Source organism: Coprinopsis cinerea (assembly GCF_000182895.1).
Source record: "Coprinopsis cinerea okayama7#130 chromosome 5 map unlocalized cont3.5, whole genome shotgun sequence".
Lineage (NCBI taxonomy): Eukaryota > Fungi > Basidiomycota > Agaricomycetes > Agaricales > Psathyrellaceae > Coprinopsis > Coprinopsis cinerea.
Window position 1 is genome coordinate 1,624,637 of NW_003307540.1, and position 24,933 is coordinate 1,649,569.

Consider the following 24,933-nt stretch of genomic DNA (forward strand, 5'->3'; position numbering starts at 1 on the left):
TAGATTCGGATTCCAGATTAGAAAGAAGAGACGATATGATGCCCAACATGTGGTTGACGTCTTCTGAATCGGGAAGGGCGGCTGTACTCTTCCCTTTCTTCGAGGCCTGTTGCTTCTTTTGAGCACAACACCTTTTCCGTCGACTATCCACCCACCTTGCCCATGAACGCAGCGAAAAGGGTCTTCAAACCGAGAGCATCGACAAAAGCGTTGCAGACGTGAACCCCTCGGGGACCTGACATTGCATGGTCGAGGGCTTTGATTGCTCGGGACCTAGACTGCAACTTTTCTCTATAGAGGAACTGGTGAACATCAAATGGTCAATTCGTGTTGGAGGGTGAACTGCGTACTTCATCATAAGAACCATAAGGTCGTGCCCTTCAGCCTCGAGGAATAGTTGCTTTATTGAAGGTTCTGCCAGAGCGGAACATAATGTAACGAACAGATTCTCCATGTATTCGGTTTCATCTGCATCTGCTGGTTCCCGACGTCTGTAGTGCTAAAGAGGAATTAGCGAATATCGTCGCAAGAAAGAATAGTACATACCGAGAGTAGCTTCAAAACAGTTTCCACTCCATCCTCCCTGCCAAATGCTAGCCGATTCGGTGTACTGTTCTGAAGCAGAATTGACAGAATTTCGGCCGAGTAACCTCGGTTTTCATCGTGTGTCTTGCCTTGAATTCGATTCAACAACCAAGGTAACAATTTTGTTTTCTCCACAAGTGTTGTCGCCAAGTCGGGGTTGAAACCAAGGATGTTCTCGAATACACCTGAAGGGGCACGTCAGTCGAAAGGCCTGGAAACATTGTAGAATGTGAGGTACCGAGGATGTGGAAGACTCCTTGTCTGTCAGACTCTTCTGCTTCATTAAGGCGAGGTAGGTTTTCCACCAGAAGATCCAACACTGAGAGATCAACCTACTTATATTAGATCACGTCATGTACGAGGGTTTGAGGACGTACCAATGACTCAATGAGTTCCTTCAGCGCCGTCTCTGACTCTTCGTCAGATTCGTCCGTCACGTCGTCATCAGTTAGTTCGTAAAGCAATTCGACCACGTCTATTACAATATCGACGTTCTCGTGGGTGAATAGCCCGACAAGCTGCGCGATAGTTCCAGAGCGTACGAGTTCCTTGTAAGCTAACGCTGGGGCTTGCGACAGTGGAAGGAGTGCTTTGATGGCACTGTCGAGATCGGCTTCCGAGTCGATGAACCTTGACGGGGTGTAAGTCAAGCCGGGCCATGTATTTGAGGGAACACATACTTGGTTGGGTCGTCAGGATATTTCGAACGCTGGTCTTGATTCTTGTTAATCGCCCGTTCAAGTCGGAGGAGGGATCGTCGGATGGCCGGTAGCGAAAGAGGGTCTTCCTGAGACGGGAATGAGTACACATAACTTGGAAGTTGCAGTCAAGTGAGATACACACTGGCTCAGCGCTATCACCGGCCTTGTCAAAAATGTTGAGGATTTCCTTTTGTTCAGAGGTGAGGCCTCCACCAAAGAAACGACCTTCGTCGTCTTCTTCCATGAAGTAGTCGGCGTCACCCCCAGGGGCAAAGTCGAAGGCGTCCTCTCCATCCTCGTCTGGAGCATCTTCAACTGTAACGCGTCGCTTCTGAGGTGCTTCAGAGACGTCTTGGACAGTTGTGGATGCAGGGGCTTCTACCCTTAATTTCTTGAGCAATTCTGGAGTTGGATTGTCTGGAAGCTTCCTTTTATTTGCAGAAGAGGCGAACCTTGGGACCTTGGGACAGGATCAAGAACACGTTGAAGAATCTGAATGATAGTTACTTGCCTTGAATATCTCGTCGACGTTCATCACGTTCGCCCAGCAGTTGGCACTTGGGATATGGAATGTGTTCAACTCGAGCGCCAAACTTGGTCGTCGCGCTCACAAGCTGAGGCGGAATTACCGAAAAAGGACCGTGGAAATGAGTCACGTGCCCCTCGCCCCTCGAAATGGGAGTTGCATCCTTGGCTTCATCCTTAACCAGACCGCAGACACACCTGCCGCTACCCTGGAGAATTCTCTCTGCTCTTTGGGCGAGCGAAATGTCCACTAATACCGCCTCAGAGGCTGGTCCTTCCTCGGGCTCCTCTGACTTTGAAAACAGAGTTGCACGCATTGCTGACCCTAATACCGGTACGCGACCACTTTCTGGGCGTCAAAAGTAGTAATTCTCAAGAGTCTATAGATCTCAAAACTAAACATGCTGTCGCTTTGGAGATAAAGGAGCTAATTGACACAACAAGGGACTCTGAATTTGGTCGAGTCCTCCCCTACCTAGTCCCGACCCTCATTGACCTACTTCGTTCTGGACAACCCTCATTCCAACGAGACACAACGGAATACCAGTTCAGGCGACTACTTCTCGACATCCTCAACAGAATACCGAGTGGGGAGGCCATTCGACCGCACATGCCTTCCGTCTTCCAATGCATGATTGCCATAGTTCGTCAAGACAATGAAGAGAACGGCGCCACAGCCTGCAAAACCATGGTCGACGTAGTTCGGTCCTATAGAATCGTAACAGAACAAGGCCTCGCCGACTTTATCGCTTTATTTCAAGAGTCATTCGCCAACATCAAAGGAATGGTCGAAGAATATCTTTCGGAAGACTCGACACAACTCGATCCCAACACCATTCTACCTGCGACACGCAGTTTGAAGGTTCTCGGGGAAATGGGAATGATTATGATTATCATGTCCCAAGTTCAACGCGCTATGGTATCCCCCTCTATACAAGGCACCATTGCACCGGCATTTGAAATGCTTGCCCAAGAATCAAGCGCCCAACACAAGGCACGAACCGACTTCGAGGCGATGGGCGGAATTTGGGCAGGGATGGCACCGACAATCAAAAATCCGACCATCTACAACGACCTTATTCAAGCGCAAATCAAGGTACGCAACTCTCAACTCGAGGTGGACAGATAGAGCATATTTCCTGACGCTGGGTTTAGATGCTTTCGTATCTCGCCTTTGTGATGCGCTACCTGAATGAAACTGAAGCTTCCTACGGAGAAACGTTGGTGTCCAGTGCCCTAAGAATCTTGCAAGATTGTCCTTCCAATGGAAATACGCTACGAAAGGTGTGTATACTTTCCTTAACAATATTCGCCTATCTAAAGCGACTGCCAGGAACTCATGGTCGTGTTCCGCCATCTTCTCGCCACACCCCATAGACGGGCTTTACTTGGCCACATCGACAAGCTACTTGACGAGAAGGTTCTTCTAGGAACCGGTCTGGCCAGCAAAGATTCTCTCAGGTGCGTGTGTCTGTCTTCTGGAGCCCTTCCCCAACTTAGAAATGAATAGGCCAATGGTGTATTCTGCGGTTGCAGACTTAATCCACAACGTCAAAAGCGACCTCACCTTCCCGCAAATCGTCCGCATTGTTCACGTATACTCAGCGCTCCTCTTCAACACCTCATTGGGCTTCAACCTCCACATCCTCTTTGCTAAAGTTATCTTTGGCCTCACTGACGCCATAGTAGCGAAGGAGGTGCCCCAGACAGCCGCCAAGTTGTTATCCTCCATGCTCGAAACCTGCCTGGAACGACTTGAAGGCTTATGCACGGTCCAGGCAGACGTGAGCCAGGCACTGGAACGAATACGGTCTGGCAGCCAGGAGGTGACGGTCGATACATTATTCATCGAAAAGTCAAGACCTGTCGGTGGTGCTTTGTATGCATTGGAGAAGCCAGAGGATGTGATGCTAGGTGCGTGGCCCATCTCTACGTCCACACCTGTCCAGCTTCCAAGATGGCTCCTTGTCCTTCGCACAGAATGTAGACAACTCTACCGCGCCCTGTTACACGGTTTGCGGGTCACCATTGTCTGCATGAAGAAGTGCGATGCTCCGGTACCCGATGGGAAATTGGTCTTTCGTTTGTTCGAGGGATGCGTCCGGTGCATGTCCTTGTATGACGCCGATCCTCGGGTCAATGAGCAGAACGATGTCATCGACTGGTTCGGCCATACGCTCCTCGAACTCAACTTGCACGTATTCCAAGAGGTTTGGACCCATAAGATGGGCTTCTTTTTCGAGCATGCGCAGAAGCGGATCGTCCTCCTCACCGTCTGCCAGTTCTTGTTCAATCGGGAGTCGACTACCTCTATCCTCTTGGGCATCGTTCTCAAATACCTTGTTGGACGCCTTCCATTACTGGGGGAATACGACGACATTACTGCGGCGGCCACCATCCGATTGTTCAAGATGGCGTTCAATGCAGTCACCACATACCCACATACCAACGAATCCATCCTCGCCTCCCACCTACCAAAGTTGCTGATGGACTGCTTCCCTTTGGCAGCAAAGGCTTCGAAACCAACACATTACTTCTACCTCCTTCGTGCTCTCTTCCGAGCGATAGGCGTAGGTGGCGGCCGGTTCGAATTACTTTACAGCGCAGTTCTACCCCTCCTCCCGGAGTTGCTGGAGAGTTTGAACCGGCAACTACTCGCTTCGGAGGGTCAAACAAGGGACATGATCGTCGAACTCTGTCTCACTGTTCCACTACGACTCACCCACCTACTTCCCCATCTATCCTACCTCATGCAACCTCTTGCTCTTGCCTTGCGCGGGGGCTTCGAGCTTGCTTCCCAAGGCCTTAGAACTTTGGAATTGTGCATCGACAACTTGACTCCAGACTTTCTGGATCCGACTTTGAGCGTCGTCCTCCGGGAATTGATGGAGGCTCTTTTCAGCCACTTGAAGCCGGCACCACAAAGTCACCACCTCGCACACACGACCATTCGCATTCTCGGGAAGCTTGGTGGAAGGAACCGCCGCCTTCTATTCAAGGAGCCCGCCTTGATCTACCATCACCCATCGGAGCCGGCGAAAATGGTGATCTCGTTCAACGGCAATGAGGAGAAGATCCTTTTGGGACCCATCTGCAAACTAGCTATTACCACCTTGGCCAAATCGCCACCGGCGGACCAGATGCATGCCTACAGCTTCCTAGAGAACTGTGCATCGTTATTTCTGTACGAGGTACTGCATTCATCATCTTTTCCATTGTCTATTGATTAACCTTGTCTGGTAGGGTATCAAGGGACGCAACGTCGAGGACTTCTTTGTCCGGACGGTTGAAGGAATATTCGACAGCATTTACATTCCTACCATCCAGAATGAAGCTGAGAGCTATTTGCGAAAGCTCGCCTCGACGGTTTTCGAGAATGAGATCCGCCGCAACCAGTCTCGCGAAGTCGGGGCGAGGCCCACTCCAAGTCCAGTACTCAACAGCTTCTTGGAGGCAATTCCTCACGGACTCGCACGAGAGCAACCGGCGCAATGCGAGCGAGCGAAAGAGGTAGTGGCCATCCTCATCAACGATCTCATAGAGATGCGGACCCGCCCCAACATTGGGCTTCAAGGCATCTTCCCCCTCCTTCATTCCCTTGCCAACCGGTTCACAGGGCTCTGCCTTGACGAATCATGGATCCGCAAAGCCGCTGGTTGCAACGGAATCAAGCTCATGCTCAACGCGCCCGTTGTTGCCCAGAAATGGGTATCCGATCGGGAAATCGAACTCGTTCGAAACCTCATGCACGCCTTGAAGGACCTTCCATACGACCTTCCCCGCGATGTTGAAGATGTTATTGAAACACTCCTCGACGTGCTGCGACTCAGCAACTCTAGTCTGGACTTCACAGGCGACGGTGCAGCTCATGCTCGCAACAAGATCGTCCACCTCGCTGGCATGTTCTTCCCAGAATTCCAGAGTTCGAACAGAATCATCCGCGATGCCGCCCAACGATGCATCAACTACATGGTCACATTGTCGGGTCGCACTCCAGGAGAACTCTTCTTACCTCACCGTGAACGGATGCTTGCTGGCGTATACACCAAACCCCTCCGCGCGTTGCCGTTCCTTAAGCAGATCGGGATCATGGAATCTATGCGGTACTGCCTGAAGCTCGAGCCTCAGGTGATTGACGCAAGCGAAGAACTGCTTCGGCTTTTGCATGAGGCGCTGGCGCTGGCGGATGCTGAAGATGTGCAGCTCGTTGGTCCGAGAACGACACGATCGAGTGCACTCGAAATCTTGAAGCTTCGGGAATCCTGCATCAAACTCCTCACTGCAGCCATGCCAATAACAGACTTCTTCGGAAAGATCCCACATACCCGCCAACGGTATGTCGCGTCTCCCTTCGATCTCATTCACCCTCTAATCAATTGTATAGTGTCACGAGTGTGTACTTCAAATCGCTCTATTCACCGTCCGCTGAGGTAAAGGAGGCTGCGCATACCGGCTTGCGAATGGTCCTCGCCCACCAAAACCGCCTGCCGAAAGAGCTCCTTCAGTCTGGATTGCGTCCAATCCTTATGAATCTCGCCGACCCGAAAAGGCTGACAGTGTCTGGCCTGGAAGGGCTTGCCCGGGTCCTTTCTCTTCTAAACAATTATTTCAAAGTCGAGATTGGTCACAAACTTTTGGAGCACTTCAGGGTGGTGGCAGACCCCCAGTCTCTCCAAGCCACAGCGCGGTTACCATTCTCCGAAACCGAAGGCGTCCCGAAACTAGTCCGCCTTGCCAACATCTTCCACCTATTACCGAGTGCCGCCAACGTTTTCCTCGACCCTCTCGTCAACCTTATTATTCAAACTGAAACACAAATGCACTTCTCAACCGTCAACCCGTTCTCAGAACCCCTGGCGAAATATTTGGACCGCTATCCAGTAGAGGGCATCGACTTCTTGGTACGGAATCTCCAGCTACCGCGTACGGTTCGCACTTTCCGAAGCGCCCTGCAGGCGAAAGTTTCCCCAAACCTGGAGCGGGAGTTGGTGTCAAGGACGCCTATCCTTGCTCCCAGATTGTCTGGCGGCGCGGACCAGAACCAGATGAGAGCAATTCTGGAAATAATAGACGACCTCATCACACTCGAACCAACATTCCTCTCCCAGCACGCTTATGTCACCGACCAGTTGGTAGCCGTGTGGAGGTCATTGGGTTTGACGCCAAATGACGGAAACGACAAAGCGGAAATCACCTATTGGCATTCAATCATCCAATCTTCCTTCATTAAAGCCATGAAACAGACTCCTCGAATTGACTTGCTCTTCGAGCTGATCGCCATCTACAGCCGCAATCTCGAAATTGACACGGTCAAGACCACCACCTTCCTCTACCAACATGTCGCTCTCAGCGAGGACATCATCTTCCGGCGCAATGTCCTCATGCGATTCCTTACCTGGTTCAACGACTCGTCGGTGCCCCTGGACACGAAGGGCTACTTTATCCGCTACGTGGTGACTCCAACACTCTTAGTCCAGGCAAACCGATCACCTACAAGCGACCGACTTATCAACCTCGACTTCATCTCTCAACTTCACCGCATCATTTGGTCACCGATCACAGAGAATGACGCATTCTTGGGGTCCGAGGAGTACTTCAAGATTGAAATTCTCAACCTCACGACAGTCCTGGTGCAGTATTACTCTGACTTACTCGACGATGTGAAAAAAGACATCATCCGCTGCGCTTGGGCTCCTATACAAAACAACGATGACGTTCTCATCCGGCAAATGGCCTTCCTCCTCCTGGCGCGATTCTTTTCGGTTTTCCCAAGCCCCCCTAAATTTGTCCTTCGAGCCTGGACGGACCTTTTGCGTTTGCCACACTCTGAAGGTCGTGCTTCGGTCCGATACGAAGCCCTCTCCATTCTTGCGCCGTCCTTGCCAAAGTCGGATGGCGATGATCCCGAGTTCCCTCAGTGGGCGAAAGCAACTCGACGCCTCTTGACTGAGGAAGGTGCCGGCCAAGCATTCGCCATCTACCACCTCATCGTCAAGCAACCCGACCTATTCTACCCCGTTCGCTCGTTATTCGTACCCCACATGACCAACTCCCTAAACAAACTCGGCATGTCACCATCCTCAACTACGGAATCACGACACCTCTCCCTGGACATCCTCCAGACTGTGTTTAATTGGGAGGAGCAAGCAGCTCGACAGGCGCAAGATGCGGGTGAGAATAAAGGTGGCATATGGCGGACCCCCCTTTCCCTTCGGGAGAATATGGTCAGCTATCTCATGCGCCTTGCGACTATTGCCCATGACCAGCCCACCAGAGGTATTTATGTCTCCCGAGCGCTGGGTTTGTTGCAAAATATTGTCGGTCCAAGCGGCTGGACGGACGTCACAGTTGGACTGCGATTCTTTTCCAGGGCTCTGGAGCAGGTAAGTGCTATCCTGCGTAATTTCGGACCTTGCTCACCTTCCCATCAGACTGAACTCAGCGATGCTACTCTGCTACAAGCGTTGTCTGCTGCTAAAGTACTCCATGTTGTCTCCAAGGAACAGCCCGATTCGTGGTATCTGAGCAATGCCGTTCTCCTCGAAAAACTCGTTCAGAAAGGGTTGCTTTATGATGACGCCAATCTGCAAGACGCCTTGTATCCCATTTTTGACAAGCTGGTTACGCTATTCCCCCTTCCTGAAGCTGCTCCCAGTGCAGGCGACACAGAGCATGCGGCATTCCATCAATATATTCATGATGCCCTTGGGGAGAACCTCCTCAATTCGCCGAGTTTGCGGGGGTCTCTCCTCATGCTCAAATCCGTCATCTCCGTCACCCCTGAAAGGTTGAACACTCTCTCAACTCCTCTCATGAAGCTATTGAGCAAGCTCGCAAAGGACCATATCCACTCCACTCCAAACACCCCAGCGTTTGACAGCAATGTCCGCCTCATCACCGCCATCCTCGACATTTCCCGCAACAATGTCACATTCCTCGGAGAGCAACGCCGCTGGCTCCTAACCGCACTCGTCATCCTTATCGAGAAATCGAAGAGTATCCCCCTGTGCAAATACATCCTCGAACTTTCGCGGACCTGGGCAATGAACCGACAGGATCCGTACCCGACGGCGAAGGAAAAGGCGAGCCTTCTCCAAAAGATGGCACACTTCGAAGGCCGAGGAGAGCCTTTATTCACCTCATATCTCGAACTCATCTATGATGTGTACACTGAACCAGCTCTTCGACGAAGCGACCTTACAACCCGCCTGGAAAATTCGTTCCTCATTGGTTGCCGGGCAAGGGATACAGCTCTACGCGAAAGGTTCATGGACCTTCTTGACGTTAGCGTGTCTAGATCAGTCTTCAATCGACTGACTTACGTCCTTGGCGTGCAGAACTGGGAAGCCCTCGCTGATCACAATTGGATTTACCTTGCATTGCATCTGATTCTGGGGGCAGTTGATCTGCAGCATTCCTCGGCCTACGATCGACGGTTGTCAGCGAACACGACGCAGCAAATTCAACGTCCGCTGGTACAAAACATCGTCCGTCCCATGCAGCGACTCCTCTTCCTCGACCCTCAAGTTGCACATGACACATGGGTATCTGGTACGTCCTTCATTGTCCGCCCATCGTTTGTTCTCGTTGAAATGATAATCCTTGTTAGTGTTCCCTGCGGTATGGTCGTCTCTCTCGCGCAGGGAGCAAGCCGATATCACAAACCACATGATCAACCTCTTGAGCAAGGACTATCACATCAAGCAATCGTCCTTGCGCCCCAACGTGGTTCAATCCTTACTAGCTGGCATCCATCGTTGCTCACCTCCAATGACCCTCCCTCCCCATCTCGTCAAATACCTTGCCAAAACCTTTGGGTGCTGGCACATCGGCCTCGAGATCTTAGGCGACGCTCTGGATTATCTCAAAGATGACGACCCCGCCCTTCGAGACTATGTCTATGACTCACTTGCGGAAATTTACGCTGAGCTCGCGGAAGAGGATATGTTCTACGGTCTGTGGCGCCGACGGTCTGTCATACCAGACACAAATGTCGGTTTGGCCTTCGAACAAGTAGGGATGTGGGAGCAGGCGTCCAGTGTATACGAAGCGGCGCAAACCAAGGTCAAGGCGGGCAACCTCCCCTTCAACGAACTCGAGTACTGCCTATGGGAGGATCATTGGGTGCTGGCAACAGAAAAACTACAGCATTGGGACATTCTATATGACTTTGCGAAGAGCGAAGGGAATCAGGAGTTGATGCTTGAGAGCGCTTGGCGCACGTTGGAGTGGGCAGGCCACAAGGAAGAGCTGGACGAGCAGATCGCCCAGTTACCCGACGTTGCCACCCCAAGGAGAAGGGTATTCGAAGCTTTCATTGCGCTACTGAAACAGCCAGCAGCTATCGACAAAAACGTCGACTTTACGCGGTTCCTGGAAGACGCGATGCAGCTTTCCCTTCGGAAGTGGGTCGGCCTACCGCAACATTTTTCCGTCGCGCACATCCCACTCCTGCAGCATTTCCAGCAGTTCGTCGAGCTTCAAGAAGCTGTGCAAATCTTTGGCTCTCTCTCTCAAACCAACGCCCAGAATCTAGAAAAGAAGTCTTCGGAGTTGAAGATGGTCCTTCAGGCCTGGCGCGAACGTCTACCAAACGTGTACGATGACATCAATATCTGGAGCGATCTGGTCGCTTGGAGGCAAAACGTCTTCCATTCTATAAATTTGGCATACGTCCCTCTGATCGAAAACCTTGCTCAATCCGCCCCCGGTGGAAACCAGAACACCAACACCTACGGTTACCGAGGCTACCACGAGACTGCTTGGATCATCAACCGTTTCGCTCATGTCGCTCGAAAACATGGATTGTTGGACGTCTGCTTCACCTATCTCAACAAGATCTATACCCTTCCCAACATCGAAATATCGGAGGCCTTCTTGAAGCTCAGGGAGCAGGCTCGATGTCATTATCAGAAGCCCAGCGACCTACAGATCGGCTTAGAAGTCATCAACAACACGAACCTCATGTTCTTCACAGCGGCCCAAAAAGCAGAGTTCCATACCTTGAAGGGCATGTTCTACGCAAGACTCGGGAGACTCGACGAGGCCAGCGCTGCTTTTGGTCAGGCTGTTCAGTTGGATATGACACAAGCAAAGGTCTGGGCTGAATGGGGCCGTTATAACGACCAGCGATTCAAGGAAAACCCCGCCGATCTCACGCTAGCAGCGAGCGCCGTTAGCTGCTACCTCCAGGCAGCGGGATTGTACAAGTGTGGGAAGAGTCGGCCACTCCTGATGCGCGTACTCTATCTCCTCAGTCTCGACAACGACGCTTTGATCATCGGTCGAAGCTTCGATGGCTACAAGGGAGACGCCGCATTCTGGTACTGGATCGCGCTTGTTCCACAACTCTGCGTCTCGCTGTCGCACAAGGAGAACAAGCCCGCGCGATATATTTTGCTCAACCTCGCCAAACATTTCCCTCAGGTAAGACCTTGATCGCTACTTACTGACCTATTGATTGCTCAAAAACCATTTAGGGTATCTTTTACCACCTCCGGACGACTCGCGAAGAGCTCCAGGTCGTCAAAAAGGCTATCGCGGCGAAGGCTGCGCAACAGCAGGCATTGGAGGCTTCTCGTCGTGCAAGCGTGGATGCCAGCGGAGACGTTGCGATGGCCGATGGAACTGGGACTCCGTCCACAGAGGGCAACCCCCCTCCTGCTCAGACACCGGCCATTTCAACACCGGCTCAGCCCCAAGCACAACCTCAGAACCCGCCTCAACCCCGAGCATCGCCTGCACCTCCCGCTGTCGGAGGAAGCGAGGCCACTCGCGCCGCCTGGGAATATGTCGATGAGATTCTCCAAATTCTGAAAACCGCTTTCCCCCTCCTCATCCTCAGCTTGGAGACCGTTGTGGACCAAATTCAACACAAATTCAAGCCGCAGCCGGAGGAAGAAGTTTACAGGAATGTATGCATGTTGATGCAGGATGCAATCCAGGTGAGATACCTGCGCGACTTTCCGAAGCCCTATTTCTCACTTGATTGAAAGAACTACGTCCTTCGCGCCAATGCGCAGGAAGATGATGGGCAACTGACACCTAATACTGTCGCGATGTTGTCTCGCATGGCAGTGAATATGCCCAACTTCATACGGGCAAGTGCATCTGGTCTCCACCTCTGTGCGTTCACTGAACGACTTTGTAGAAGGACTACGAAGAAGATTTCATTACCAGCAAACCGGATTACAGCCAATACATGCAGCGACTTCGGCAATGGAGGGATAGATTCGAAAAGACCCTGGATGCTAGACCGCAACACCAACCCCTCGCTCTCCTGAGCCACTACTTGACGGAGTTCCAATACAGCAAAGTGGATGAGATCGAAGTACCAGGGCAATACACCGAGGTTCGTGGGCGTGTAGAGTCAAGGGTAGCCGGATGTTGATCTGTGTTTCAGGACAAGGACTCGAACCAATCGTTTGTTCGAATTCAGAAGTTTGCCCCAAAATTCGAAACCGTTCGCTCCAACGGCGCCTATTGGAAACGCTTTACACTCATTGGCAACGACCACTCCAAGACGTCCTTCATCGTGCAACTTCCATGCCATCGTCAGTGGCGTCGCGAAGAACGGGTGATTCAATTACTGAGGACCTTGAATTGGTTAGTCGTCTCCTGTTCCGGTGGCCGTTCAGTGTTGACACCTTTATAGTACCCTCGTGCGTAAGAAAGAGAGCCGAAGGCGAAACCTGGCTTTCCATCTACCCGCTGTTGTGTCTTTGAGTCCCGCAGTCAGGCTGTTCCAGACCGACTCTTCGTATATATCCTTCGGGGACATCTACGACCTTCACTGCGAAGAGAAAGGTATTGCAAAGGAGATGCCTATCCTTTACTCCGGTGAGAAGGTCAAACAGGTCCTACGTCAGTGGCAAATGGTGCCCAACAAGATTGTAAGTTGGCAGTCAGCTTGCGACTACTTTCAATGTCTCAATTATGCTTTCAGCTATCAAAAACGGAGTACATCACTCTCAAGAAGGATATTTTCGATGAAATCGCCTCTAAGATGGTGCCCGACACCGTCATTAGCAACGTGAGTCAGCCATAATAGCCCAGCCGATAGCCAAACTCTGACCCGCGCCCTCTAGTACATGGTTCGCACCATGGACGGGCCCGTGGAGTTGTGGCGGATGCGCAAACAGTTCACTCTTCAGCTGGCGACTTGCAGTTTCATGACATATGTTTTCTCGATTTCGAGTCGAAACCCAAGTCGTTATCAAGTTTCGCGTGCTACCGGCCTGATTGCCATGACAGACTTGCTCCCGGGTCTTGCGACGCATCTTCCTGTCTTTGCTACCACGGATACCGTTCCCTTCCGATTCACTCCCAATCTGCAGCACTTCGTTGGACCCGTGTTCACAGATGGAATCCTTGCGACTGGTATTATGTCCGTCGGACAGGCACTGACAGAGCCAGAAGTATGTTGATTGCCAGCATCTGCCTTGCATTTGTTCTAATTCTTTGCCTCTCAGTTCGACCTCGAGTATCACCTCTGCTTGTTCAGTAGAGATGAAGTGGGCGCCTGGATGGGAATGAGGGGCAAGCCTTTCAATATCGATCAAATCTTCCGCCAGAGCATGATTGCGAACATGGACAATGTCGTCAAGAAGGCGGAAGCCATGGCGTGCAAACTTGAGAGAGAAAACGTGGGTCACTTCCTGTTTTCCCAAGACACCCTCGAGGCTCATTTGTTCCGTACACAGTCACAGCAACCCAACGTCGTCCCCAACAACGTTGTATACCAGACAGTGATTAACCAGATCTCTACCGCTACCAACCCGATCTCGTTGGCAAAAATGGGAGAGCTGTATCAACCATGGTTCTAAACCCTTTCATGCATTCTTGTCTTGCTTTCTTGGACTGTCTCGCTATCACCGTCATCGCTCTGTAACATTATCAGTTGCCAAATTCTTTGTATTATCTTTCGTCCTGTAGGCTACTAGCTCGTGTAATAGTTATATAAAGCAATCGCATTTTTCTCCTTGATGTGCCTATAATTGTAGGCCAGTACCTAGACTTCGGCCAAGGTGCGGCCTGGCTCCAAACCTGGTTTACAGATGGACACCACAGTCCATGCATTGCGTCCTTCGACTGGGGGCCCCCGCGACGGTGATGTCATTCCGGAATAACCATCGACCTCGTCCCAGATGCAGTCCAGATAGTTTCCTAGCCTATGGTCTGTTGGAGAAGTAGTCCTGAAAATGACTATAGGCTTTAGAAATTGAGAAGCCAATGGTTGAGTTTGAAGTGCTCTGCTCGGGAAGCGGGGATGCCGTTTTGGACATCATCATGTGATGTCATGTTGTTGTTACCTTAAAAGGGCGCAGTCGCTGTTGGCTGGCACAGGACTCTTTGGCTTTCCCCATCGCTTGTCGCCATGCTTCTTACTCCCATCGTCCTCTCCCTTCTACCCTTTACCGTCGCCGCTCGCGTCCACAAGCTCAAGCTTCACAAGGTCGCCCCCACCGCTAGCAACCCTGACTTTGAGGTCGCCTATCTCTCTCAGAAATATGGCTCCTCTGCCTCAGTTCAATTGCCCCTAATGGGTGCAGGTGGCGCAGCACGACGCGTTGCCCGCCCGGACTCTCGCGATGGCGAGCAGCTCTTCTGGACGCAGGACGACCTGAAGAACGGCCACAAGGTTCCCCTCACCAGTGCGTCATGGTCCGCCCGCCTTTGTCCGTCGCCGAACTCACCAAACCATAGATTTCATGAATGCGCAGTACTACACTGAGATTACCCTCGGTACTCCTCCCCAGACCGTAAGTATGATCCTGGTCACCCTCGGACTGCACACTCAACAGCGGTTTCTATGTAGTTCAAAGTCATTCTCGATACTGGGTGGGTGCTGTCTTCCCGTCATCACGCCAGAGGTACTGAGAAGGCATTGTAATAGCTCGAGCAACCTTTGGGTTCCCAGCATCAAATGCACCTCCATCGCCTGTTTCCTGCACACCAAATATGATTCCTCGCAGTCAACTACATACAAGGCGAATGGCACCGAGTTCTCTATCCAGTATGGATCCGGCTCCATGGAGGGCTTTGTTTCCCAGGATACCCTCGGCATCGGTGACCTCACCATCAAGGGCCAGGACTTTGCTGAGGCCCTGAAGGAGCCCGGACTCGCCTTTGCATTCGGAAAGTAAGCGTGGATAGCTCTCCCTTTGATGATTTCCTAGCTCATCCTGTTCTAGGTTTGATGGAATCCTTGGTCTCGCTTATGACACCATTTCGGTCAACCGAATTGTGCCTCCGTTCTACAACATGATCAACCAGAAGTTGATCGACTCACCTGTGTTCGCCTTCCGCATTGGATCATCGGAAGAGGACGGTGGTGAGGCTACTTTCGGTGGCATCGATCATGAGGCATACACTGGCAAACTTCATTACGTTCCTGTTCGCCGTAAAGCCTATTGGGAGGTTGAACTCGAGAAGATCTCTTTCGGTGACGACGAACTTGAGCTCGAGCACACCGGTGCTGCCATTGACACTGGCACTTCTCTCATTGCGCTGCCCACCGATATGGCGGAAATGCTCAACACTCAGATCGGTGCCCGCAAGTCCTGGAATGGCCAGTACCAAGTGGACTGCAACAAGGTCCCGTCACTTCCTGACCTCACCTTCCAGTTTGGTGGCAAGCCATATCCTTTGAAGGGAAGTGATTACATTCTCAACGTGCAGGGCACCTGTATTTCTGCCTTCACTGGTATGGATATCAATATGCCAGGTGGCGACTCACTTTGGATTGTTGGTAAGTATTCCCGAACACGCCGGAAACCTTTCGAAAGCTAATGCATAACGTTTAGGTGATGTCTTCTTGAGGAAGTATTACACTGTATACGACCTCGGCAACGATGCGGTCGGTTTCGCCCCTGTTGCTTGAGCTTTGGACTTCCGGCGATTCCCACTGTTTATTCTGTACCATAGGCCCCATGTTGTGTAGTTATTGTTCTGACGCGTTCTTGAAATAATGTTTCAAATGCTGTCATTTTGCCAAGCCCCATGTGTGACGATCGAGTGACAAACCTGGACCCACTAGGGAATCGCGCGAAGTTGTCATTTCCTTCTCCTCTGGATGTTCCATTTCTCACTACTCCCACCATGATCTTTCCAGCGACCGCCATCGAACCATGGCAATACACCAAGTCGCCCTCGTCCTGGCTCCCAGTCGACCGGTTCCGAAAGCAAAACCTATCGAGTTCTCTCAAACGAACCCTCGATCGAGTCAATGTCCTAGGTGATGAGGAGCAAAACTATGGACACTCTGGGTACCATGTCTTTACACTCCTATGCCACTCAAACTGACAATTCTACAGATGCGTGAATGCAGTTAGCTGGGCAGAAAACGGCAATCTCCTTCTTACCGGAGGGGACGACACAACAGTACGGCTTTGGCGTGTGGATACGTCCGATTTGAAGCAAGAATATCCATACGTCTGCAGATCTGTCATTGCCACGGGGCATCGGGCCAATATATTCAATGTGCAGATGCTCCCATACTCGAATCGAATGTAAGAGCACATTTGCAATACGGTCAAGTCGTGTGTGCTTACCTCCAGATTGGCTCCAGCGTCAGTTGCGCTGGAGATAAACAGATACGCGTGTTCGATGCGACAACCCCTTCCGCGGTCAGGGATGGAATGGAAACGGAGTTCAGCGCTCGTCAAGCCGGCGTTAGGATTATACGATGCCATTCAGATCGAGTGAAGAAGCTGGTAACTGAAGAAAGTCCCGACGTGTTTCTCTCACTCTCCGAGGTACGCTATCATGACTATCCGAGTTGTACGAACACGACTTGATACTTTTTATAGGATGGCTCCGTACGTCAACACGACCTTCGAACACCACACCAATGTCGAGAGTCTTGTCCTGCCCCCCTTTTACACATGCCACACGAGCTTTCGACGATCTCCATGTCGCCGGTGACTCCATACCAATTCGTGGTAGCCGGAGAATCACGATATGTAGGCAAACCTAGTCATTCTCCTCAGGGAAGATGATTCATGTTACTATACAACATGTCATTAGGGCTATCTCTTCGACCGCCGACATATTGGTCGAGTTCTCCAGGAGGAATGGGGGGCGGTCCCCAATATCGGAGAGGATGTTACGACCTGCGTCAGAAAGTTTGGACGTCATCCCCAGTCTCCGAAGGCGCGCAAGGAAGGCAGGAGGGATCATATCACTGGGTGCAGGATCTCACCTACGAATGGACACGAGGTGTGCATCGATTTTGGAACGGCTCTTCACGATAACGCCATTACTGACTATTCGTCCCACACAGGTCCTTCTTAGTGCGTATCCCGTGGACATGACTGAATATTTGACTGATTTTGAAGTACAGCTTACAGTTCAGACAAGGTCTACCTCTTCTCCACTAAAGATGAAGCACATACCAAAGAGGACCTCGCGTCGATGGCAGCTGCCGTATTGCCTCCCAATTCAGAGGAATCAAGGACGAGGAAGAAGCGCAGGACGAGTTCTCCACCAACTGGTTCCGCGGACGAGCCGTCCAATGCTGGTGACAGTATGGATGTGGACGACGACCGTGAAGAAGATGACGCCGACCACGAAGAGGTGGACGACGATGAGGATGGGGAGGAGGAGGAGGATGAAATGTCCAGGTTCCTGAACTATCTTCGTCGCGAAGATAAGCTCAATGATGGATTCATGTCGGACGTCCCTGTTGTTTTGCCCCGCGCTTCGTACGCTGGTGCACGCAACGTGGACACGGTCAAAGATGGTGAGCTCGCACTTGATTCTGTCATTGACCTGTCTTTTTTGAATCGTTGTGGTCAGTGAACTTTTTGGGTCCGTACGACGAGCATGTCGTGTCTGGGTCTGACGACGGAAACTGGTTCATGTGGGACAAGGTGTCAGGTAAATTAGTGGGTATCTACGAAGGAGATGAAACTGTAGTCAACGTTGTGGAAGCACACCCGCATTTGCCAGTGGTAGCAGTTAGCGGCATTGACAAATCGATCAAGGTATGCAATTGTGGGATTTGCTCCGTCCTTTTGTGCGAATGCTAACACAGTGAAATAGCTATTTGCTCCTGCCAGAGGCAAGAGTCAGTTTTCGAGAGTTGACCACGCAGACGCGATCATTGAGGAGAATGCGCGACTGAGCAGAAGGAGCTTCATCGCGTACAACCTATCTTCGAGACTCTTCAGTAGACTTGGAGCACTCAGCGGTGAACTTGGTGGGGAAGGCTCCAACCCCGTCATTGAGTGCGGCACCCAATAACATTTACTCGGATAGTATCTCTCAAAGCCCCCAGATCTACATAAGTGTAACATTTACCGCTGCCAATCTATCCTGTATTATGTACTTAGTAACAAACCAGCCCGTCATGTGTGTGGTGACGACGCACCTGTATAAATAAACCTCACTTTTCCATCGACCGTCAGAATCGCGGTGTTGCTGTCGAAAGTCTCTGAAGTCGGAGACCAGTATTTGGCTAGGAATGTGTCCTAATTGATTGGGAGGAGCGGCCAACATCAGCGCGTTCTTGAGCTCCGACGCTTGCGCTCGATCGTCCAAGCCGAACTTGCACAGCTACAATCTCTCGAACCGTCTGCATGCGACTCATCCGTGTTAACGTCGCATGAAACTTAGCGGAAATTACTCTTGGAATAGGGTTATTTGGAGCGTGTTACAACCTCAATTCGGTTCTGTCACTTCAGAGGGTTTGGGCCTTCCCCTGGTCCGCTAGTACAGGCGACTACGGCGTAACGGTAAGTTTTATTTTCTTTCACGAAATGTTGGTTAATATCACTGAATCCTTTGAATTCCTGTTGGCGCATTCCGGTGTCTGTATTCTTGTTCCAGATTAACGGAATCGAGCATCCAGCCCACGGCTTGTCCGGGATTTCAGTGGAGGAGGGTTAGGTGAACCCTTGCATTTTTCTTCCAGCACTTACCATTGCGACTGCGGACGACTTCCAGCGCCCACGCAAACATCGACGTATCTTCAAGCACCAACCATGCGTAATCAGGGAAGAAATAGGCGGTCCCGTAACCACAAGGAGGTCAATGACACCCAGCTCAACATCCCTCGTGATGACCCGCAGGTTCAGTCGTATTCGCGACATCAACATCCGTCTCACTACAGCGACGCCCATCGATTACCGTCCACGATGCCCAGTAGGTCTACGTATGAAGTGGGAAGGGACAGGAATGTAGCCCCAGGTCGAAGTTTGCGTGAGGGTGACTGGGGCACAAGCGGGAGTCACGACCGTTACGGCTACGACCTATACCCCCCTGAACATGACGCTTACGACGATCCATTAAGGAGGGATGCTGGTGCTTGGGGAGGGGGCAATGACGGTTACTCGTCTCGCGGAGGTTGGTCTCACTCATATCATCATCCTGAACCGTCCACGTCGTATCAGGATTCGTCAAATTGGAAACCAACCTCCCCAACAGCCCACCACTACGGCAGCAGCTCGCACTACAAGCCTCCCGTTGACCCATACATGGAACCCAATCCGTATCTGCCTCGAAGCCCAACCCATTTTACAGAACGAAGTCCGCTCGGCTACGACGACCCTCAAAGCTACTATTACGAACAATGGCGTGGGCGAGACCCACGGCCGAGTCCTTCCGACGAGAAAATGGATTACAACCAAATCGACAAACGAGGGGCTCAGGGATGGAGGAGGAGCAGCGGTGGGGGTAAGGGTGGGCAACCCAAGTTCCAGAGCGACTCTGGTTGGTCAGGGCGGAAGAAGAGCAAAGAATGGGGCAATTCCAATCAACAGCGCTACGATGAGAAGCAACCTGAACCACTCTATTCGAGCGTAGAAGACAGGTCATGGGAGCCAGCGGATTCATGGAAATCCTCCAACCGCCACGAGGGCGGCGCCAGTACCTCCAAGCATCAGCAGCACCACACTCCTGGTCGCCCGGGCACACAACAGCAGTCAAAATCATCACGCAAAGAGAAAAAATCGGGCAAGCAAAAGAAGGAATGGAAAAACGAAGACTTGAATCTTAACAAGTAATTTTCCCGACCTGTGACTCCAAGATGTAGGCGCTGACTTTTTGCAGCTGGACACGCAGGGACCATTTGGCCTCGAAAAAGAACCAAGACAAGTCACAAGGTTCGGGTTCAAGGAAGAAACATCGCCGGTCTCGCTCAAGGTCCCGGTCGCGAGACTCTTTGCGCTCGCACCATTCATCCTACCGCTCGAGGTCCTCCTCTCCCGTGGCAAAGCGAAGGCGGAGAGGATCCAGCCCAATGCTTCGCAGTAGGTCTCCGGAAGGGGATCAAATGGGCTGGCTACCACCACGAGATGAGGATAGAATGGTCTCGCGATCGCCCTCACCTGGATATCGAAGGAGGTCCCCGTCGACATCAGATCGATCTAGCCACCGTAGTCGAAGCCCCAGCCCCTATGAGCGACCCCGAGCAGTTCATCGCCTCCCGACGGCCAATTCGAGCGCGTTGCACACGGCACCTGCGACGGGGAAATCCAAAAAAGCTGGAAAACAGCGAAACGGGCACAAAAATGCTCGAGGTTCGGTGAGTAAATGCCGTACTTCAAAGAGGGCCCGGCCTTATTCCTGGGTTTACAATAGACTGGCAAGCAGCCCGCAAGGTATCCCGAAGACGATGTTGCCGCAGACTCCCTTTCCATGCCTCCTCCACCGCCGCCTTCTCGGCCAAAGCAATCGCGGCAGCAAACTCCCGACTGGAGAGACGAACACACTCCACTTCTTAATCCAAACCCCAACGGACTTCCTCCCAAGCCCATATCGCTTCCAGAGAAACCCACCCGGATTGTCCCCCAAAGGAATGCGGGCTTCAAACCTATCGGGCAGTCCAACTCTGCCTTGAAAATGTTTTTCCCTGGGGACGAGGACGAGGCGGATTATATTTCCAGTAGCAATCTTACAAAGGACGCTCGCACCGAGCCGACCCCAACAAAGGGCTTCACTCGCCAAACTCTACTGGACGATACTCGCAACGGCCGTGAGGCAGAGAATCCACATCAATACGGGAATGACCCGCCTCCCATATCCCGCCCACCAGCAAGTTGGGACCCTTATGCAAGCACATACCCAGTGGATCCAAGGGTACCAACTCAGTCATACACCAACGGTTTAACACCACATCTCCCAGAACCCCCTCCTCATATCCCTCACCGGACTGGGCAAACGCAGTCTTACTGGAAATCTCCGGCCGTCTCTCCACCTCCAGAGTCTGACGCTTCAAGATGGAGTGGAGTGCCTGTTCCTCCGGTGCACCCCAACTTGCCCCCAACATACACGGCAAGCGTGCCTCCTCGACCTGGTTATGAATTGCCGTACCGACCACCAGTTCCTGTGGACAACGCACCGGTTTCCCATACAACTAAAAGCACTCCTCAGCCCTCTCCGATACCAATATCAGATCCTTCACCGGCTTGGCAAGCTTCCGCCTCTGCTTCTGGGGTAGCTACTCCTGTCGCCCCTGAGCAGCCAGAAAGCAAAGATCTCTATGTTATCCTAAACCAGGTTGGAGAAGGAACGTTCGGAAAGGTCTATAAAGCCCGCAACACGGTTGCCAAAGTCCATGTCGCACTCAAACGCATTCGAATGGAGACCGAGCGAGACGGCTTCCCTGTGACCGCCATGCGGGAAATCAAACTCCTCCAGTCCTTGAAACATCCTAACGTCGTTCAGCTCTACGAAATGATGGTGTCAAATGGTAGGACGAATTTGTGTTCTCAATTTGAAGAAGAGTCTGACCTAAATGTGCAGGATCTGTATTCATGGTTTTCGAGTACATGGATCATGACCTTACAGGGATTCTGTCGCAGACGCAGTTCAAATTTTCAGACTCGCACCTCAAATCCCTTTGTCACCAGATGCTCGCAGGGCTTGCGTATCTCCATCACAAGGGTGTCATTCACCGCGACATCAAAGGCTCGAACATTCTCCTGAACAACCGCGGTGAATTGAAGCTGGCCGACTTTGGCTTAGCCCGTTTCTATCAGAAGCGTCGGCGCACAGACTACACCAACCGAGTTATCACCCTTTGGTACCGACCCCCCGAGCTTCTCTTTGGAGCAACAGTATATGGACCTGAAGTCGATATGTGGAGTGCTGGGTGAGTCCCCATCGATATGCTCTTGAATTCGCACCCCTGACCTGGACCAGTTGCATCATGTTGGAGCTATTCACGAAGAAGCCCGTTTTCCAAGGGAACGACGAAATCAACCAGCTTCATGTTATCTTCAAGATACTCGGTACACCAACGACGGAAAGATGGACTGGGCTGAACAACCTTCCCTGGTTTGAACTTATCAAACCGAAAGAATCTTTACCCAACCGCTTCAGAGACCTCTTCCAAAAGTGAGATACCCCAAACTGCAATTCCCGCTCGAGGCTAACCCATCATGTCACTTTGTAGATGGATGTCTCCGGCAGCGTTGGATCTGGCTGAACGGCTGTTGACATATGATCCCGAACTTCGTGTCTCCGCTCAAGAAGCAATGGAAGCTCCTTATTTCACTCAGGAACGACCATTTGCAGAAAGGCCAGCAGGGTACGTCTTCCTGTCTCTCTTGTAAATTGTTCTTCACTCAGCATTACTTTACAGCCTTGCTTCGCTAGATGGAGAATGGCACGAGCTGGAAACCAAGCAGGAACGCTTAAAGAAGCGCAAAAAGACTGAAAGTACAGCCTAACGATGGCTGGAGCAATTTTTTTTCACCTCCTTAGTAGCTACCTTGGTGTTTTCTTACATGCCGGACCATCTCACTTTCCATTTGTATCATTATTGCTTTCCTTTAATTATATTATGCCGCGTTGTCTCCGTACAATGCAAGTGATATGCCATATCGCGTCTACTATTCGCGGCGAATGAATCCTCCGTCGGAACCTTTTGCAGTGGGTCGTGGCCGCGCCTTCGCGAGTAGTACATACTTCTTCTCCACCTTCATGTCCCAAGCACGCTCACGACGCCCTGACTTTTCCTCTTTCTCGAACCTTGAGTGCTTGTTACTCGCACAGGCAGCCTACGAGCTCGGCGCTGGGCCAGAGAGTTGGCCGTCGATATCCAAAATTCTGTCGAAACACCCACTCTTGGCACGCCCGAAGTCATTCTTTACTCCAACTGTACGCTCGTGGCACTGAACACACCAGGCATCAACTCATTCTTTACTTTTGTAAGCTTTGCAGTGCCCTCTACGACTACCTGGTCACCGAGGCTGGCATCGAGCGGTTAGGCGATTTTCCTTTTCGTTGGTGAAGTCGCACTGAAGTTTTCTAACAGCACCGACAAGAACAATGTAGTTAAAGGTGACCTCGGTCTCTACAGGCAAACGGATTCCCCAGCTAAACATAAGAAAGCTAAAGCAAACCTGGAACTCGCGAACAAGTACTTCAAACTGCGATATGAAGAACTGTTCCAGTTAATCCGGGAGGAAGAACTCAAGTTCAAGTAGGTCGCATCACTACTTGGACCACGACACCTCTGATCGTCAATGCAGGACCGTAGTCACAGAGCTGGAAGATATTCGGGCAGGAAAGTGGGATGACCGTATCAAAGCCCAATTGACGGGCATGTCTGAACCTCCTCCACCAGTCAGTTGTCTATCTCTACCATTGTCTGCTGCTCACATTCTCGCCAGCAAGGAGAAGACTCGCAACGCAAGGAAGAGACCCTTGCCCAAGAGGCTTCTGTACGCCATAGTCTCGCTAACCCTCAAAGTGTCCGCTAATCTACTTCAATAGGTCGCATCCTCGTCTAAACCAGCGCCACCCACAGAAGCCACAGAAGCGGTAGACGAAGATGCCACCGAACCCGACGCTGACCTCGCCCAGCGTGTTCTACCATCAACATCGCCCTCACTGATGGCGGAGAAGCAGGAGGAAGAAGAAGAAGAGGAAGCTGAGCCTGACAGGGAAGAGGACGAGGAAGGAGACAAGCTGGACGAAACCCCTGACAAGGGCGACCACATCGTACAAGAATCTGAAGAGAAAGAGAACGAGGTTGAGATGGAGGAAACAGAGGGTCTCCTGGATGCGAGCTCTGAGAAGGATGACAACGTAGAGGCGGAGGCCCAGGCAGAAGCGGAGACAGAGGCAGAGCAGCCGAAGGAAGCAGAGATCGAGGACGATGAATCGTCCGGTGAAGAACCGCCCCAAACTGTGCGACGTACGTCAACTATCGCATCTGTGCTGAATTCGCCATTGATTTCATGCCAGGTTCAACAAGGAGGAAAGGTTCGATCTCTGCTGCACCACCAGTCTCAGCCCGGACGCGAACCCGGCGACGTCAAGTCCAAGACCACGAAGCGTCGCCTCCTCCGGAAAGTGAAGCCGCAAATGAGACCGAAGGTGCTGCGGCAGATACACCTCGAACTGAAGACAATATTCCTTCTTCGCCATTCGAGCCTGCCAGTAGCCGGACGCGAGAGGGAAAACGTAAGGCATCCTTTGTAGAAGCAATGGAAAACGCTGGCAGGGAGTCCAAGCGCCTTCGCGAAGATTCCGAGTACGCGGACGATGATGAGAACCCAGGTAAAGGCGCACTCTCTTAACTCAACTTCATTCCCAAGTCTTAACGCAGTGTGTAGAATCACCAGCACCAAGCTCACACGCAACCAGGTCCCGTGGGTCACGTTCGGGGGCTCGTTCAGAAGAACAAGTCGCGTTGAAGCGCTTCCAAAATGTCATTGGATTGGTGCACTCCCAGATCTCGCAACACCGGAACGGGACGATCTTTCACAACCCAATCAAGCACTCTGAAGCCCCGGATTACCATGACATCGTCAAAAAGCCTATGGATCTCAAGACTATCAAGGCGAGGGTGAAAGATGGATTGGTTTCAAACTCTCTGGAGTTTCAACGGGATATCTACCTGATGTTCGCAAATGCGATGATGTACAATCGGCCGGGGTCCGACGTTCACACTATGGCAGAAGATGTGAGTGTCGGCTTGTACCTTTCCCCTTCATAGCTAACAGCATGTGTCAGATGATGTTTGACGCCGAGAAGCAAATCCAATCGTTCAGGCAAACAGAAGGCTTGGTGCGCGGTGTTCATCGGTAGACACCACATTCAGCATGTAACTGTTGAGATAATACACATGGCAATCAACTTTACAGGATGAGCGGAGAAGATGGGGTAG

The 24,933-nt window shown here is 51.6% G+C and overlaps 7 protein-coding genes across 7 annotated transcripts; 6 read left to right on the forward strand and 1 right to left on the reverse strand.

Annotated features, from left to right (window-relative positions):
* Window positions 1–143: 143 nt before the first annotated feature.
* Window positions 144–2,128, reverse strand: CC1G_00330 (DUF1716 domain-containing protein; the record flags this gene model as incomplete). Its single annotated transcript, XM_001837142.2, has 9 exons — window positions 144–291; window positions 351–499; window positions 547–770; window positions 824–917; window positions 963–1,215; window positions 1,266–1,372; window positions 1,429–1,688; window positions 1,739–1,746; window positions 1,794–2,128. The coding sequence occupies 9 exons, from the start codon at window positions 2,126–2,128 to the stop codon at window positions 144–146; spliced, it is 1,578 nt and encodes a 525-aa protein (XP_001837194.2).
* Window positions 2,129–2,706: 578 nt separating this feature from the next.
* On the forward strand, window positions 2,707–13,796 carry CC1G_00331 (atypical/PIKK/TRRAP protein kinase; the record flags this gene model as incomplete). The annotated part of the gene is made up of 17 exons (XM_001837143.2): window positions 2,707–2,907; window positions 2,967–3,095; window positions 3,242–3,272; window positions 3,417–3,725; window positions 4,020–5,002; window positions 5,055–6,145; window positions 6,196–8,194; window positions 8,243–9,362; window positions 9,421–11,237; window positions 11,291–11,755; window positions 11,962–12,162; window positions 12,214–12,416; window positions 12,466–12,703; window positions 12,757–12,843; window positions 12,899–13,228; window positions 13,283–13,456; window positions 13,514–13,796. The coding sequence occupies 17 exons, from the start codon at window positions 2,707–2,709 to the stop codon at window positions 13,634–13,636; spliced, it is 9,501 nt and encodes a 3,166-aa protein (XP_001837195.2). The 3' UTR covers window positions 13,637–13,796.
* Window positions 13,797–14,174: 378 nt separating this feature from the next.
* On the forward strand, window positions 14,175–15,805 carry CC1G_00332 (endopeptidase). Its single transcript, XM_001837144.2, has 6 exons — window positions 14,175–14,464; window positions 14,517–14,572; window positions 14,629–14,651; window positions 14,707–14,952; window positions 15,005–15,561; window positions 15,617–15,805. Exons 1-6 carry the CDS (start codon window positions 14,188–14,190, stop codon window positions 15,691–15,693), a joined length of 1,236 nt encoding a protein of 411 aa, XP_001837196.1. The 5' UTR covers window positions 14,175–14,187; the 3' UTR covers window positions 15,694–15,805.
* Window positions 15,806–15,911: 106 nt separating this feature from the next.
* CC1G_14636 (WD repeat-containing protein) lies at window positions 15,912–18,056 on the forward strand (the record flags this gene model as incomplete). Its single annotated transcript, XM_002911159.1, has 9 exons — window positions 15,912–16,078; window positions 16,127–16,321; window positions 16,381–16,567; window positions 16,622–16,774; window positions 16,839–17,030; window positions 17,095–17,104; window positions 17,155–17,553; window positions 17,610–17,797; window positions 17,856–18,056. The coding sequence occupies 9 exons, from the start codon at window positions 15,912–15,914 to the stop codon at window positions 18,054–18,056; spliced, it is 1,692 nt and encodes a 563-aa protein (XP_002911205.1).
* A 740-nt stretch (window positions 18,057–18,796) lies between these two features.
* On the forward strand, window positions 18,797–19,816 carry CC1G_14637 (hypothetical protein; the record flags this gene model as incomplete). The annotated part of the gene is made up of 1 exon (XM_002911160.1): window positions 18,797–19,816. The coding sequence occupies one exon, from the start codon at window positions 18,797–18,799 to the stop codon at window positions 19,814–19,816; it is 1,020 nt and encodes a 339-aa protein (XP_002911206.1).
* A 236-nt stretch (window positions 19,817–20,052) lies between these two features.
* CC1G_14638 (CMGC/CDK/CRK7 protein kinase) lies at window positions 20,053–22,486 on the forward strand (the record flags this gene model as incomplete). Its single annotated transcript, XM_002911161.1, has 6 exons — window positions 20,053–20,337; window positions 20,394–21,504; window positions 21,558–21,906; window positions 21,957–22,151; window positions 22,210–22,344; window positions 22,399–22,486. The coding sequence occupies 6 exons, from the start codon at window positions 20,053–20,055 to the stop codon at window positions 22,484–22,486; spliced, it is 2,163 nt and encodes a 720-aa protein (XP_002911207.1).
* Window positions 22,487–22,739: 253 nt separating this feature from the next.
* On the forward strand, window positions 22,740–24,854 carry CC1G_14639 (hypothetical protein; the record flags this gene model as incomplete). Its single annotated transcript, XM_002911162.1, has 9 exons — window positions 22,740–22,916; window positions 22,972–23,021; window positions 23,074–23,241; window positions 23,291–23,384; window positions 23,432–23,482; window positions 23,535–23,958; window positions 24,009–24,323; window positions 24,380–24,729; window positions 24,780–24,854. 9 exons carry the CDS (start codon window positions 22,740–22,742, stop codon window positions 24,852–24,854), a joined length of 1,704 nt encoding a protein of 567 aa, XP_002911208.1.
* Between the last annotated feature and the right edge of the window lie 79 nt (window positions 24,855–24,933).

What these genes read in the sequence shown, in the direction of transcription:
- CC1G_00332 (XM_001837144.2), top strand. Translation starts at nt 14,188, where the DNA reads ATGCTTCTTACTCCCATCGTCCTCTCCCTTCTACCCTTTACCGTCGCC. An exon ending in CCACAAGGTTCCCCTCACCA is followed by an intron (nt 14,465 to 14,516) that starts GTGCGTCATGGT and finishes ACCAAACCATAG; the next exon opens with ATTTCATGAATGCGCAGTAC. An exon ending in CGACTCACTTTGGATTGTTG is followed by an intron (nt 15,562 to 15,616) that starts GTAAGTATTCCC and finishes CATAACGTTTAG; the next exon opens with GTGATGTCTTCTTGAGGAAG.